Source organism: Camponotus vicinus, unplaced genomic scaffold, assembly GCF_025532165.1.
Source record: "Camponotus vicinus isolate PSW18456_S1 unplaced genomic scaffold, iyCamVici1.0 SCAF_9, whole genome shotgun sequence".
In the NCBI taxonomy this organism is placed as follows: Eukaryota; Metazoa; Arthropoda; class Insecta; order Hymenoptera; family Formicidae; genus Camponotus; species Camponotus vicinus.
The window spans coordinates 18,420,190-18,438,385 of record NW_028141981.1 but is presented as its reverse complement, the minus strand read 5'-3'; the positions used below and the strand labels follow the sequence as shown (position 1 = coordinate 18,438,385).

General features: G+C 34.3%; 1 protein-coding gene across 1 annotated transcript in view; it reads right to left on the bottom strand.

Moving 5' to 3' along the window:
- The window catches only part of LOC145976648 (uncharacterized), a 42,268-nt gene extending 24,522 nt beyond the window's left edge, over nt 1-17,746 (bottom strand). The window contains exons 1-2 of the mRNA XM_083107878.1: nt 17,623-17,746; nt 17,474-17,548 (exon numbers count right to left, since the gene is read on the bottom strand). Of these exons, the coding sequence (XP_082964004.1) occupies nt 17,474-17,548; nt 17,623-17,653 (106 nt within the window). The 5' untranslated portion in view covers nt 17,654-17,746. The remainder of the gene's footprint in view (nt 1-17,473; nt 17,549-17,622) is intronic.
- Nucleotides 17,747-18,196: the final 450 nt, after the last annotated feature.

The window sequence follows — 18,196 nt, the reverse complement described above, 5'->3', positions numbered from 1 at the left end:
GTGTCTACCATGGCGCTCGTCTACACGCGTATATTTTATTTGCAGAGGAAGTGAAGATTTCTGTGAATACATCTGTTTGCCATGCAGGAGCATATCCTAGGCTTGGCATTCTTATTCTTCTGTTCAGGTCGATGACGCCTGCTCGATGGAAATTGCAACATTCTTTCTTGTAAAAATCTTCACTTTCTTCTCAATATATGATACATCCGAAGAAGTTTAAATGACTGTCAATTTCGACTAACATCGTACATATTCAATAATTCAAGTTCTCGACTAGAGTAAAAAAATTTGAATCAAAGATTCAATAATTGATAATCTGATTAAAATAATTCTATTACCGATGAAAGAGAGAGAAATTTCATGCATTTATAAGTCAGATGCACATCAATATTAAAATTATTTGACAAATTACAAAAATGCATAAAATAAAGTAAACAGAAAGTTCAACAATATCTTAAACCTACAATAACTAATACACTTTTTCTAATTTGAAGAGATTAATTCAAATTTAATTTTTCTTCTTTCTTGCAGCTTCAAGATTAATATTTTTTCAGTTCTTAAAGAATCGAGTTGAATTATTTTTGAATTTTCCAAGGAGAGCTAAGAGCCTAAGTTGTCTATGGCAAATTAATTCGTTTATGCTACTTAATCAGAACAAATTGCAGAAATATATGCTACAATGTAATAAATACAAATATAATATAATAACATTGTAAATTTGTTACAGAGATAATGTCGCAAAATATGTGGCAAGTGGCCAGATACTTTCAGTAGCGGACAAGAGGAGCACGCTTTACAATGGCTTTATGACTCGCTCGCGTAATATTCGGCTCAGAAACTTGGAGAAGGACATAATACTGATTATATGCGCCAGGGCGTAAAGCGTAAGTTACAATTTAACGAGCAATAAAGTTTTGTGGTGCACCACATCCTGCTCACCGGGGATCACTGTACGCCAGCATTCAAACGGCTCCGCAAGATTTTAAATTGCAGCGAATGCTTATAATAGACAGCAATATTCGGCTTACGCGGGCTGTACGCGGGCTGAAACGCTTCTCGATGTAAAATTTTACTTTTTCGTCAATGATTACTCTCGCACTATTTGCACAATCAGTCAAGAAATTAATTATACCAGCACTTTATGGGGCGACTTATTCTTATTGTGAAAAAGTAACATGTCTTATCCTTATCATAAGTGCATATACACGTATATATTAACAATAGTAAATGATATTAATAAGACTTTTAGGTGTTAAATGTAAAAGGATGTGTCAACTAAATTTTATAACTTCTATTTTGCTTTTTTTTTCTACAAATAAAGGATTAAATTTTATATAAGGGTAAAGGGACTGAATAACTCATTGTCAGTAGTAAGAGCAGTTGTCCGGCAAACGAAAGACTTGAATTCGATTCTCAATCAGTCACTTTGCTCCGATATTTTTCTCCTACATTTTTTCAGGTGGAAATAAAGAGAAGTTTATTAAAAATCTTGAATTGAAATTTTTAATCACGTACTTGATATATGGATCAAGAAAATTTGTATCCCGTGTATCAGTTTCATCGAAAAATTAATTTTCGCACTACCGCGTCTGGCTCCTATTTGCTACGAAATTTAAATTTAAATTTAAGTTTTTTATAAAATTAATCATTTTTCTATCTGATAAATTTATTAAACATAATCGATATATCGGAAAAGGAAAATATTATTATTACTTTGTAAATTTTAACCGAGATCGATCTGAATCAATATTTTTTATTTATTTTAAAATTTCTTTAATCACACTTACTATATTCTGTATCCTCCTATCAAACATTATCCTTAAATAAGCCTCCCATAATGTCTGTATTGATTCGCGGTTATCGTCTCGTCCGTGCAAACTCTCTCAGTTATGTGATTCTCATACTATTCAATTGCAAAGTAATATTAATTTTATCATTGGAACACGCGAGGTGCTCCGGCTTATTAAATTATTTGTTAAAGAGCGCCGTAATTAGTTCCGCAGTGAAAGACTTTTATTAAAACAGCCTAAGATCAGCATTAATTTTCCGAAGAATATTAATGATACGTTGCTCGTAAAACTTTGTAATCGCCACTATATAAAATTAAAGTTAAATCGCAGTTTATAGACTGAAAATAAAATTGAATTATTTAAATGCTGATTCAGGGCTTTGTTGCCCGTGAAAAAGTTGATCGTTACCATTCATGCCGATATTATCATCGATTCGATGGGTATTTTGCTCGATGATCGGTGAATATAATGCATAACGAGGGGGAGGAAACCAGCCAGACTCTCTGGCTTTTAGCGATAACTATTTTAAATTGAAAAGTCATTTGTCGGCATCGGCGACATATGAAAACCATTACGAAGTAAGACTCAGGCTGTTCCCCTGAGTATGCTTACATGCTCGCGACAGTGCTCGTGTCGATACAATGCCACATGTCGAGTCGCGATACGAGTGATCGTTCGCAAGCGAATTTACTCTAAGTGATAACTCCGCCCTTTTTGAGTCAACGACGAGTTTCAATATCGTTGAAGTAAGAATAAGATGTCAATTTATCGCGCATTCTCGTAGTCTTTCATAATTAAATACTTTTTTCCCATTGCAAATGCAATCTTATGAGATGTCAAAGTATTACAAGTCATAAATTATAATTATTATATTAATTACAAATTATAATTACTATATACAATCATTGGTTTATATTAATAACCATCAGTTATTAATTTTTAACAAATATAATAAACAAATATTATTGTTTAAATATTATAAATTATTATAAATTATTATTAATAAAGATTTTATTATATAAATAAAATAAAAAATTAGATTCTCACTCTGTCTCTAATAAAAATTCACAAATTGAAAAATAGAAAAAAAAATATATATTATATTATACAAATTTTTAAATGTATTTGATAATGTCATTTCACAGTATTGATAAAATTTAGTGGGCGTATGTCTTACATTTCATTAAAACTTTTCATGTATATAAATTAATAAAAAAATTATAAATTAAAAATTAATTAATAGTAAGATTTATGTATAATGTATAGAGATCTGATATGGTTAAATTTGTTTATACATTCTTAAAATTTGTTATTCGTTCAATTCCTAATGAGCATAAAATTGTACTTGGTTAATCGGTCGCGGTCGCTTAATTACACGTCGCCGATCAAGCAGAAAGTGTAAAAAAAAAGAAAAAAAGGAATTGTCGAGGACGGTTGCGGGTTGTTGAACCGGTGTTGGCACGCAAGTCAGGTGTATCTCGATACATACATACGCGACCAGACAACATTCTTTCGAAAACGAGCGCATAAGTAAAAGGGCCTCAGATTGGAAAAGAAGGGACGATCCGGAATGCACTTCTGGATTGTCTGCAAATCAGAAGCGTAAGGAGTCGTTCCGCTTCGTTAATCACTGCCGCGAAAATGTATCAAATGACTTTCATCGAGTTCAGAGAGAATCATCGCGTCATTTCTCTTCCTCAATTAGCACATTAAATGCAATCATTTATAATTGTAAGTATTATAAATAAATAAATATTTTGAAAGATGCGCAAGTGAAATCAGATGAGAAGTATGCATGCAACTCAACAAGTTCTTATAGTTTAATAAGAAGAAGAGGAGACTTATTTCTACAGATTAAATTAGTAATATAACATCGGTATTAATTTTTTTAAATAATATTTCGTAATAATCTTTTATAGTTCTGCATAAAATAGATCAAAAGAACGTGAATCAAGAATAATCCAAAACCATGCTTCATTCATTTTTGATTTTTTGGACATGTTGAGTTTTATACACATGCTCTTCAGGTATGCAATGAGAATTATATAAGACCTATAGATGAAAATTAACTTACTAATTCTTTCTTCAGAGTTTTTATGATACTTTCATAATTCTTATTCTGATATAAATTATTATATAACTAAGAACTTTTTTTATATTTTGTAAATATTTTAAAATTAATAATAGAACTCATATAACTACATATTTTTAATTTATCAAAAATTATATTACTCGATACATTAAGAAATTAAAACGACTCTCCTGAGGAAAACACTCAATAGCAATTAAGAACCAAATGCCGATGGTATAAAAGAAAATTATTTTTCTTTGAAATTAATAATAAGTGATGATGCACAGGATACAAATTTTAGTTGATGCGATACTAAGTGCTTAAGTATAATTTCTTATTTAAGATTTATTTCAAATATCCCTACTCTCTCTAGAAAAATATCGGGTCGAAGTTACTGGAATCATGAATCGAACCCCCTGTTTTTCGCTTATCGAACGACTGAGCTATTCACACCCCATAAATATCGATAAATTAACTCATATTCGCGTCATACAGTTCATTCTTCTCGTTTTTATTTCATCTTTCTCTATTCTTCAACTTTCTCCAACAATTGTTCTTATACATCTCGCTTTCTTTCTTCTCTCCCATGTTCTCCATACATCTTCTCGGTCTCTTTTATCTCTCATCTTCTTTTCGCTCCTCTTTCCCGCTTTCGTATCCACCCTCCTCTTCTGTTCCTTCGTCCTCACCCCTCTCATTCCCTCTCGCGACTCTCCATCTCTCTTCCGTCATTCCACTGCCCTTCCTCGTTCCTCCATTCTCTCCTTTGTCTTTCTCGCCGCCTCTCTTTCTGCCTCTCTTACTCTCCCCCTCTCTCCCTTTACCATCTTCTCATTTCATTGAGAGAACGTCTGGTATGCGGGGGCTTTTTATACAGGAATGGAGTCTCCGCCGCCGTTGCTCGGCCTAATGGCCGGCAAGGAGCAACCCGGGCGGCTACCCGTAAGGACTTTCGTGAGCGCAAGGGGCCATGCCGAGATGTGTGTGTATGGCCTTCAACTTGCAACCAAGAGACTCGAACGCATGCACAATCTTGGGCCCGCTATCGAGAAGGAAACGAGTGAACCGTTCCCACAGAGATGCTGTCAAGGATCATCTTTTTGATTCATTGATATCGGGATCTCCGTCAACTTGACACCCCCGCGAGAAATAAAATTTGAATATATGATATAAGTGTTATCTTAAATCTCAAATTAAAATATTTATATTATTTATTTTTTCAAAATTTTATCGTCATATATAATAATAATAATTTGTTTCGAATTTTGGAATATCCTGCATATAACATTTTAGAATAAGAATAAAGAATGTACAATAGAACACACATACACACACAAAACAGCTTGAGAGTGATTTTGAATAATTTAATTTATTAATTTTATATTACTGAGTTAATAAAATGTATCGCTGTTTCTTTTAAAATATTTAATATTTTAAATAATTATCAAATAAAAAAAATTGAACAAATAGTTGCATTAAAGTCTTTAATTTACCTATAATTTGTAACTAATTAAATTATTCTTGAAAGGCTCGGAAGTTACTCACTCGCTTTTCTTCCTAGTAATTGACGCATTATCGATCTCTTGCGAGCGAATACTAAGGGATAAAAGACACGGAAAAAGACGCCGACCCACGACGCGCAGGATTTTCGCACGAGGATTCCGCGACGCGACGCGGCGCGGCACGTAATGCCGATTGCACGTGCACCGCGGTTGCAAATCATGGTCCACGTGTAAAATGCACCGCGCTGCGCGGTGCGTTTCTAATTGCGGCTTTTCACGATCTCTCACAATAGAGACGAACAAGGAATAAGAGACAATTTTCTCACGGAGGGCAGAAATTCAGTAAACATTTTCTCAGACACTGTAATGGATTTAAATAATGTTATTTAAAAGAAAATCATCAAAATTAAAAATTTATTATCTCGCAAAAAAAGAATTTTAAAAATTTCATGAAATTTTCATATAGATATTCCAAACACCTGACAAGACAATAAGTTTTGAAGCATTATCGCGTGGGTTTAATTTTTTCCAATTGAAAAGACAAATCCTTTCAGTTTATTATTTCGTATTAAAAAATTAAAAAAATGCAATTTTCGAATTATACACGATTTTCTTCAAGATGTTTTATGCATTTGATTTCAAATCGAGAGGCGGAAGACTTATTAAATACCGATTTATAAATTTCCGCTTTCCCCATCTTCGCTCTACGATCTCGAGATCTCTATAAATCTCGCAAAGATGAAGTCTTAGTTGCAAATAAGGTTTGCATTTGTAACAAAGACGACCATTGAGCCGGCGCGGGGAGCTATTAATTGCGATTGCTAAGCAAATCGCACGACCGAGATGGTATTCGCGAAACTGTGCACGGTCATTCTTCCCCTCTGTCCCCCGTCCTCTCTCCCGTCTTCTTCGATATCCGTCTCTCCTCATGTCCTTCGTAACGGACTGTTCTTCCTTCACCGGCAATTCCTTTACGAGCCTCGCCAAAACATCCTGCCTGCACCGGCTAACGCCTTTTCCACGTATAAAAGCCTGGACGACGCCGGCCCCTGTACACGTCGCGTCCGTGCTCGGTTCCACACAAAGCCGTGCACCATCGTCGGCCGCTGGCTCACATGTAAATCACGTGTGCCACACACGAGGCGCGTGGTATTAACCGGTGGAGAAAGAGAAGAAGAGAGAGGAAGGGAGAGAGAGAGAGAGAGAGAGAGAGAGAGAGAGAGAGAGAGAGAGAGAGAGAGAGAGAGAGAGAGAGAGAGAGAGAGAGAGAGAGAGAGAGAGAGAGAGAGAGAGAGAGAGAGAGCAAACCGACATCGGATCCGGTAGACGCGAGAAGCTCGCATTCCTGGAGGGATGCGAGAGATGTGGTGTTATATAATGACAACGAATATGCGCGAGCAACGAATAACATATTAATCTGCCAGCACCCCTCCCCTCCCCTAAATGTGCAAAAATTCTAGAAGAACCAAGCTCGGAAGTATATTGTAGTGAATAATGTAAAGAAAAATTGTAGCACATACGATTTATAAATCTGATTTTAACGAACTAATTTTTATCTTTCTCACTCTGTAATGTTTACTGAATTTTTCTAGATTATTAAAGAGAAATAATTAATCTAACTTTTTAATTGCGATATTTTATTGTCATCTCTTTTCTTGAATTAAACTCTTTAATTGTAAATAAATGTATGTAAAATCGTAATACTGTTAGTTAAAAAGCGACGTGTTAAAATTAGATAATGTAGGACTTGAAAAATTTTAGAGGTAAGTGCTCATAAATAATATTCGCAACAGAAATACAAGAAATATGAGCAGTTCCATTGATTGACACACTGCGTGTTAAAGGTTAATTGCACAAGTGACTTATAAATATCATTTACATAAGTCTATACATTTTTATTGAAAAAGATTTGTAAAAAAATCGCAATCTTGTCGAAAATGGAAGGAAATATATCTTCTACACATTATCAAATAAATAAAATTAAAAAATGTCGATATATATAATCGCAAAAAATTTGAAATGCTAATAATAAATCCGTTAACTTGGCAGGATATTCATAGCTCAAAAATGTAAACGAAGAAGAAGAAAGGAAGATACAAATGTTGTCACCAGTGTGATACTAGCGTGCCAGACAGATTGAGTGAAGCAGAATGCATACCAATTACAAAGATGCGTCTGTTGTAAATTGATGAGAAAGAACAACGGTTGCGAGCGACAGTGCGTACATGAACCCGTGAATGTTTAATATAAATCTATAGAAATAAATTAAAAAAAATATTGCGCGATAAACAAATCTTTTTATGTCAGAATAATTTTTTTAGATTTTTAAAATCAATCTGCAATAATTTTTGCGATATTAATCACATGCACCAAAGTCCTAAGAACAGCAAATTCCTACGATTCTTATTTTATAATAATTTTTATGAAAATTCTATTTGTTTAATATAATGCAAGACATATAAATAGAAAAGTGTAACAAATTTATCTTGATTTATAAGGAATGAAATAGATTGACGGTAAAGAGAATATAAACTTTGTACATATAAATATATTTGTCACATCGTAATAATCTTCGCATCAGATACGGGGGCGTGGGAAATGGCCTGATAAGTGTACGACTTTTCGTATGATTACCTTGGACCGCGAGTATACCGTTCGAGGTTGTCTGGCTGACGTAGGCGTGCAGTACCGTTTATGGCATCCTCCCTTCATTGCAACAATCATTCGTTACTTCATTTAATCATGTCAATATTACACATTGTTTCTTTATTTTTCTTTCGTCACATTCTATCAATCGCTTTAATGAATCAATGCGGTTTCTTATAAATATTCTAAATATACGAGATACTGTTTATGTTCTTGCAATTGATGTATTTGCATCAATCTTATTATCAAGCAGTGATATTATCAAAGGCAAAAATAATTTATCCCTAACAAGTCTTAAAATATTGACAACTCTCGAATTACCAAAGTTCAAGTTAAAAAACCAAAAGATTTTAATAAATTAATCTCCAAGAAGAAAAATATAAAACTTTAAGAATTCAAGGATATAAAAGAATAACAAAAATTTATTTTTTAATTTAAAAAAAAATTGACACGAATAAAAAAATATATTTATCTTGATAAAATTTAAAAATATATTTATCTTGATAAAATTTAATAAGGTATTTAATATCCAATTCTTAAAAGTTTCTAAAAGATTCTCATCTTTGCTTATTGAAATCTCACGTCAATTTTCATAGACACGTGTATCTATTTCTAACTTATACTAAAAATACACTTTAGCAAATGCCTATTACTTGGCATAATAAATATAAATTCGCAATATTTGCATTTCGCGAGTTCGGAAACCAAAGTTCCATCGCGCGAGAGGCGATTCTTCATAAAAAAAAATTGCAACATTCATTCATTCATTCATTCTCACATTTTATTCACGAAAGTCACTATGTATCCAACACTCGATCGAATGTTCACAAACATTCGCGATTCGTTGGCAAGCACGAGCACGTGTGTTTGTTGATCGCGCGATCGAGAAAGAATACAGAGTCTCGGTGCGCGGGCGCAAAAGATACGGCACGTGTGTTCGATTAGCCAGCTCCTTTGTCGTGTCCTATGCAATGATCATACACCATCACCACCGCACACCATCACCACCGTCGCGAGCTGTCATTCACAAGTCGAGTGAGATCAGACCACGATTTCTGTTGCAAAGTATCCCAGACAGAGTCACGTCATCCGGTTATGCTGCATGCAATACATCCGCGGCGCGTGAAAGTATCATGTTTTATTTATAGCCGGCGACATGCGTCTTAACAATATTCGGACCATTTCCAGAAAAGGCAAGATAAACAGTATAAAACATCCGTTACTTTTAGTCTGTCTTAATATTTCCTTAGATAGCTTTCCTTAGACCGCTTGGAGGTAGATGTGAATGACCAATGAGTTGTAAACTATTATTAGAAAGTTTCTTTCACTTTTTCTATTTGTCTCTATAACTCTAAATCACTCTCAGTTTCCAAATATTGAACAAAAAAATTTTTAATAATTTCTTTATAATTTTTTCGGAGAGAGAATGATAATGATGGACTTGACTTTGTGAGAAGACACAATGCCTGGGACGTCAGCTTTACGACGAGAGAGCCAAGGTCGAGGCAAACCATTCTCTCGGCATTTTTATCATGTGCATGGTGTAAGGGTGCGAAATTATCATTTTGCCCTGCAGCATCACACGATAGGTTCGGTTTGAAATTCCGCTCCGTAAAATTTCACGTTTCCCATATCTTTCGCGGAACGACGCATATTTACGATTCGACATCGCTAAACACGCCCCTTATCTATTTTTATAATTATTATATACATACACACACATACGCACATCGCAAGCATGTCGATTTGCATGGAATTTTCAGCGAAGAATCTTACTGTGCAGGTGTGTCAAGGTGTAAGCTTTACAAAGTGAAACGCGTAGTAATGGCAATCTTGCCAGACGAAACTTAATGAATGTTTCTTGATGATTTGATCAATCTTTGGCAAATCTTTTTATTTTCAATTCTTAAATAAAGTGAACAAAAAATCTCTAATATAATAAAAAATAATAAAAGAAGGATTAATAAATGCTTAAGTAATTATATTTATAAAAATTGTAAAGAAAACTTTATATCGTTGACTTTAAGATTCGCATCATACGCATTCAACTAAACTGACACGAATTTGATAGTCGTCAAAAGATTCTTGCGAAACTCGCGATAATGTTAATAATTCTAAAGTAAATATTAATCTCCGTTGTTCAAGCAATGGGTATGTGGTTTGCTTGAAAATTACAAGGAAGTATCGGCATGACGAACATCATTACAGAACGCTCGCGTTTGCGCTCGCGCAGATAATGCCGCTTTTTCGCGCGGCTTTTTGCCAAAAGAATGCCTCGCCCGGTCGGGGATCAATCTTGTCCGCGGCGAGCTCAATAATCCCTTTCGGACGCTGCTACAATGTTAGCGATTTAATGGGGGTTCATTGTACCCGAATACCCGCGCCTCCCATAGTGGTCGTTAATCAACAACCGGAGGGGTAAAGAGCTGAAGAATTTTGGAACACAACATCGACGTGTTATGGAAATTAACCATTATTTAATTTAATAAGGGTTGTAATAATTTTTAATATAATTAATCTACATTATAAACAAAATAATATCGAATAAACTTTTTAAATTTCTTTAATACGAGAGAAGAAATTATTTGGAATCTCTAATATTTATCTTCTTTTATTTATCCTATTTTTATTTATATTAAGCCTCTCTATTTGCATTTCAAAAGCTTAATTTATTAAAATTCTTCAATCTTTTATATTGTTGTAATTCAGAAATGATCTCTTTTAAATGTTTTAGATTAAATCTCTGTTAATTGTTATAGATTTATAAATGTTTTGATATTTCATTTAAACAAAGGAATATAATTATAGCAATTTTTAAAATATTTGAAATTATGTTAAATATATGAAAACAATTAATTACTAATTATTGATAATAAGTATATATAATAATTATATTTATTTGAGACATTTTTTTAGTAAATTAATTCTCTCTTTGAATCTTTGTTATGATTTCGAAGCAAGTATCATGCTTGGCATATTTGATAATTATTCGATCCTTCGTCGCAGCTTATGAGCCGATCAGAATGGAAACTGAACCCGTTGCGTTTAAAGAGCTTGGGACGCCAAGAGGATCAATTTAGAAATCAGTCGCGGCCAGTCTGGTTAAACCAGTCGCCCCTGCCCTGGTCGCAAATCCTGAATCGCTAGGAAAAAATTCGTCGTGAAAGCCGCTAAACTAACCGCTTGACGTCGTAACATGATTCTACTAACGATAACATGATTCTCGAGTCTCTGGTAATCACAGAAGCGCGATTAGGAAGAACGTGTGTTGACCTCTTGTGCAAGCGCATCTTTGCAGTATCCCACGTTTCGCACAAGCTTGCTGCTGTCGCACGATTTCCCGCTAATCATTCTTCGTTCTCACTATATTCATCGGATTCGTATCGTGCAATTAGAGGACTTTTAGGTGCAATCATCAAGAATTTCAATATTAGTAAAAATCATTAAGAATTTCATGATATGAAAATGACGTTCGAGTAAACGATGCATGAAAATCTTTCAATGCACATCGAGATCTATTTCATAAATTCTTTTAAGAGGGAAATCTTTAAGTTCATATTCTAATAAAAATATAAAAGAAATGCTTGATGAAGGAAAATGAAAAAAAGATTGCTTGAAAAAGTGCGAATAATTGTTGCCTAAAATTTGTCTAAATTACTGATTCAGAGACAATGTCCGATTAAGTATTTTTTACAAGGATAAAAATTAAAATTTTTATAAGAATGGAAAAATTAAACCGTAACTCGGTCCATTCAAAAACTTATGGTTATTCATGTGATCTACACTTTATTTATAACTTTATTTTAAGCCAAAAATGAAACTCAATCTTGTTTAAAAAAAAATTTGAAAAATGTCAATAGAAGAGGACATTTCGATAAAGGTGATTTATTCTCGGAAACTCGATTGCACCGCAATATCAATATCTTGCTTTCGTCATTAAGTATTTTTGAATGAACGAAACGATATCGGGCATCCGACACCGAGTGAGTAATGGTATCGATAAGTGCCACGAACACGGCGAGGGTTGGTTCTCCGGGTTATCGATCGGTACGTCGCAAGGTCGCCGCGTCGACAATTAATTTAATTGCGAAATCGTCCCGTCAGGATGTGCCCCGAATGCAAGGGCGATTGTTTCGGTGCGGCGCGCCGATGCATCTACAGGAATCTGGCGATGCGGGGGGCGCGTGCACGCTTCGGAATCCTGAGCAGCGCGAACGAGCCGTAGGGCGTCCGAGACCGCGGCGGATCCGAGGAAAAAGGGATCGCCATGAAAAATCCCGCCCTATTCCGTTTTCAACGCGAGCGAAAAGCGAGCACGAGAGATTTAAAACTTCGAAAGTATTCGGAAAAAGGAATAGCTGACACATTTCGATTTGCAACGATATATAATATAATGATATAAATATCTCGAGAGATATTTTGTACATTTTTATAAATTTATAAAAATAAAATATATAAAGATGTGTATTCTTATATTTATCTTTAAATTAAAGTAATATTTAATCCAATAACTATATACTCTTATTTTATATATAAATTTATCTTTAAATAAGCAATTTAATAATTTTTTTTATTATTTTTAGAATAAAAATGCTTCGCACGTTTATTTCTTTCATTAATTTCGACTTAACAATATAATAGATGATTGATATATTCAACAATTCTTTATATATACATTTCAAATACTGATTCTTCTTTTGAAAATTTGAAGCTCATGCGAAGATAAAGTACATTAAATACAGCTATATTTTTTTCGTTATTTCCGTCTCTTTATTCTTTGCTGCGGTATTTCTCGGACTTCTTTCGATCGCATGTCGAACTTCTCGACGAGCCCGTTTGTGCGAAGTTTGGTCCGCATCCATTCATTTCGGCGATATTTTGATGCTTGAGGTAGAGAACGCGAAGGCGGAAAGAGCAGAAAGTGGAGAGGAATCCGATAATCTCTTTAGCAGGGTGTCACGTAGGTGCTGCAGTTACGCGGCAAGTTTTTTCGTTTATCACGTACGAATCGGAGGCTTTCTTCCTTCCAATCCGACCGTGGGATCAAACAGGATTTCACCAGACGAAGTGCGGTAACCGAATACACGCCGATCCCGAAATATTCAAGCCCATCGAGAAACATGTTTTTTTTCCTTGGACCCGAGAGAAGTATTTTTTCCGATCGATTTGTGGAGGGAGAATCCATTTTAGTCCGACAAACTAATTGTAAGCTAAAACCATCGCTAATCATATTATTCAAATATTCGCATTTTTGAGCGAGATATTCGCTTTCGATATTTCTTTTCGTCTTATGATATTCTATATTGTTTTATATTAAACTGGTTATATTTCATTCAAAATGAATTTTTAAGGATTTTTTAAAATTTGTAATATTCTCTAATTAAACTCCTTATTAGAAGATAAAATTATTATGAACAGCTAAAAGACAGAGATGTCTTTATCTTCAATATAACATTTATTTTTCATTCTCTCGTATTATATGTCTGTAAATAGAGTGCAGTGTGTGTGTGTATATTTGAAGAAATATGTATTTTTTATATTAATTAAATAAATTTTACATTACTCATCTAAATCAGTTGAAAAATTCAATTGCTGTCAAATATTTTGATGAAAATATTACATATTATTAATTAGTATTACTAATTCGTTACTTGATTACGTTATACTTATCACGGATCATAACAATAACATTGCTAATTCAAGATTAATCATGCAAAGTTAGAATTATTTAGTTTATGGCGACAAGAGTAAAAGTTTAAGTCGGACCTCCCGCACGCGATGAATAAATTACGCTCCTAATTTCTTCCAATTTACCTAGTCTTTATAGAACAAAGCTATGTTAGTCGCCGGCATGAATGATTTCTCACGCTCGACGGTGTTTCATAGTGGCCTGTTTCCTTCCCGCTGGTTGCGTACGACAAATAACACTATCGCTCCTCGTACTCGGAACGTAAGCACTACATACATACGATGTACTACTACGCAACGGGTGATTGTCACCTGGTCGCTCGAAGCGTCTTATCGCGCGCACGACGCGTTTCCTTTATCGCGCAGGCAGGCAGGTAAGACCGAGTGCGCGTATCTCACATTACGACCGTACAAGCTGGTGTTTGTATCATAGCGATGACCAATAATCATAAGTCAGCGATAGTGCATACGCAACAGAAGAAAGGGAAATAGGTCGCGCGTATATACAATTACGATCAGATACGGTTGGGTCTTTAAAAAACGCGCTAGGTTTTTAAAAATGATGGTGGCAATTTAAAAATTTAATCGATACTTCTTTTAACGATAGTTAATGATGAACGGAGAAAAAGAGATCAAGACAAATGCGTGTATAATTTATAAAATTTTTAAAGATTCCTCAAAGAGATTTTTTTAGAAGAATCTCTAATTAATATTGGAATATTACTATATTGTCGTTTTTGCATATTTAAAAAGTGTACGGAGAACCGGTCTATAAATTTCTTTCTGATTATGCCGTCGAATGTAAATTATGTTTTACATATGAATAATATTAAAAGGAATAATATGGTTAAATATCAATTGGAAATATTTTTAAATTCTTTTTACACGATTTTTAAAATTCTATAAATTATGCGTATTTCTCTTTTTATTCTCTCCGTCTCTATAGTTAAAAGAAATATCACTATTAAATTTTGTAAAACTATATATAATATATTTCTACACAATATATATCTTTCTTTCCTTTCGTTCATTAAAAGTTTCAATATTTTCTATTCGTCACAAATCAATTGATCGAGTTAATAATAAGTGTGCTTATGAAAATGGCTAATGATCGCGGTGAATAATGAGAGCCACTTGCTCGTGGAAGAATATTTTTACAAGGTGCACGACTCGTTTTGATCTGGACACACCGTGAAGTATGTAAAGACGGCAATACATTCCTTGAAAACCTTGAATATGTTTACCTATGGACCAGGTCACTGTCTCAATACTACTCCCGCCATTCAACTAGAAATTCTCAACCTATGGGAATCTTCAGGTAGGCACGAGAGAAACCTGACTGAAGTGCAACGTGTCTCCAAGATTTTCTTTAAGAATATCTATGGATTTTCGAACGATGCTTGCCGACAATACCCTCAAAGTGCTTGAAAGCCTCAAGAGACGAACAAATGGTTTAAGCTCTAACGGATTTCTGAGAAATTTGGTGCATCTGATAAATCCAATAATAAAAATTGAGTCATTACATCAATCCTGAGATTTTTTATTAATTTTTTAAATAGACTGATTGATATAAAAAAATATCTAGCTGTGTTTAAGAAAAAAAGAAATTATGTCATCTCAATCACTGAATACGACGGAAGGTCATTAAGTATGTCACAAATGATTATTGATTGTTAAACTGTGTCAACAACCAATGTCACAATCAGAAACTAATTTATTCCATTCATAACTATCCCACATCCATCTTAACTTAATTAATGACTTTCCTTAAGTGCAGTATAAAATCTTTTTATTTTTTTTTCAATGATACTTAATGATTTTCTCTCGTATTACATAAAGATTTACGCCATATTCGTTGGATTCGATGGATAAGAATAATTAGCAATAAAAATGGAGAAAGACAGTGAACAGGAGAAGAGAGAGGTCAAAACGGCGGCAATCTCCGATGTCACAGAGAGGGTCGTTGGTATCCCTCTTGAAGAAGAAGAAGAGAGAGGTCCGGCCATAGCTCGTGTTTCAGTTTTCGGCTTTCTGAGAAATATTTTTACGCGCTCTTCCCGCGCACGCGGAGGATCTCCCTTATTCCTCGCTCACTTCTTTCATATTCTCGTTCTTTTTCTCGTCCTTCCTGCTCTATCGACGCAGATTCGACGGTCTGCATTTGCGGGGGTGGCTGCAATGCACACCACCACCATCCGTGAGACCCGAAGGGAGAGCTATCCAATGACTGAGAATCCTCAATGCAGTAGGTTTGACCGGAGAAGAAAATACATTCATGCTTATCGACCATGAATTACAAGTGTTTTTAAAATGATGAGCTTTTAAAAGCACACTCTTGGATTTATTACCGTGAAATCACATTAGAAGAGCGAATCTAAAAATAAGAAAACGTTCTATTCTCGAGAAGACGTAAAGGAGAGGTAAATTGAATTTGTAACAAAGAACCTCGATTATATTTATGGAATATATCTGCTGGAGAATTTTTTAAATAAAATGTACTATATATTGTCAATTTTAATCCTTTTTACCCTTTCTCATTTTATTGAAATCAAATATTGAATATTATAATCGCATTCTCTTTAAACTTTTGATTCATTTGAAGACTATTTAGTATTTTTTCTAGATCTAAAGAACATGCCAAAAAGAAAATTTTCTAATGACTTTCTTAATGTAAAAAATACGGATTCTTTCTTTTGAATGTCGTGACTATTCAGTTTTGGTTAAGATTAAAATCTATTGAACGCCAAAATTAACTTTTGTCATAAAGGAGAGTGCGGTTAATCAAAGACAACCTTCGGACAATGTGAACCGAACTTAAACTCGCATGCAAATCCCAAGAGAACGTGTTCGAAATGTACTATTACGGATATTCATAGACGTATTCTTCTAATTCCGCGAAAACAGCTCGCGATGATTCCGGACACAATAGCTCACTATGGCACAAAGTTCTTGTTTGTCGGTTCTTACGTGCGATTGACTGACTCGAGTCTGACGTATCCGAGGTATCCTTGTACACCTTGCTGAATAATAACCTTGCCTGTACAGACGAGCGCGAATTGAATTCCATTCCGCGAAGGGCACCGAGATGCTTTCATACACGATCGTTTCTTTCATCGTTCCGGAGAGAGGGTGGAAGGGTTTCTCACATACACATACATAAGTAGCCACATTATATATAGCCGCGAGATATTAAATCTATGTTAGAGAGCGGTGTAAAAAAAACCAAAGAGGCAAGGAATAGCGCGGGAAACATCCGGGGAGGTCTTCTTAAAGGGTACTTTGACTGATATCTCATGAGACGGAATTTCTCGAACTGTATGTATCGATCTCACGGTAATTAACGATAATTGTTGGCATTGCGAGGATGTATAGGAAAGATAAAATATTGAAAGGCATTTAATTTCTGTTCGCTTACACATATTCGAGACGAGGGGGAACAGAGAGTAAACAAAGAATAAAGGAAATTTCAATTCTTTTCGTTCATTTTATAAATTTTGTTAAATTGTGTGATTTTTTTAAAGGTGATATTGTGTGACTTTTCTCAGGAAAATATAAAATTGCGATTGAAAACTACGCTAAGAAAATCGGTATAATTTCTGCTATCGTATTATATATACGTATGTATGTATTTATAGGTTATAGATTTTTGCCGGAAAAACATAATCTTAGAAATTGCTGACTAACCTTTGTCAAACGCCGCTAACCTTTTTCTCCATTTTATGTGTATCTCTAAAACTTTCTATTAACTTACTTCTATTAACTTTCTATTAACTTACTTGGTTTTAGTTTAGTTGCCACTGAAGTTGCAAGACCTTGAAAGCTAATCTGGCCGACGAGCATTCCCATCTTACCTACAAAAACTACCCTCTTAATCTTTGTAAAAACAATTTCTCCTACATTTATTTCTTACAAAATTTATACTTACTTGTTATATATATTTGTTTTTGATGCCACATCCTTCTCTTCCAGATCAGAAATTGTTGCTATCACACTACGAAACACCACGAAAAAGTTACACTTGCGTTAAAAGCCGCGAAACGAGTGGCGGAAGTGACGCATGTTACTCCGAATTGCGCCGTCATTTCAATATCAAAGTGGCGACATCTCCAGATGACTATGCGAAACTACTGTTGCGACTGTCATAGAAATGACAGTCACGTGTACAGTGATCTACATCACCGACGAGAGATATATGTAGTGTGAGGCTACAACTTTGTTCTGAACTATCTGTATTATTTTTAGAAATATACATATATGCCGATCAAAAAAGCGAGCCAGAATGCAATATCGTTCGATTAATTGATTAATTATGTACGATTGTTCGATTAATTAACTAAATATTTATATATGCCGAACGAAAAAGCGATCCGAAATGCAATCGATTAATTAATTAATATTTTATTCTTATGAAAATAATAACTATATTAATTTAAAGTATTACATGAAACATATACGTTGGAATTACATACATACATATTCTATGTATATATAGAGATACC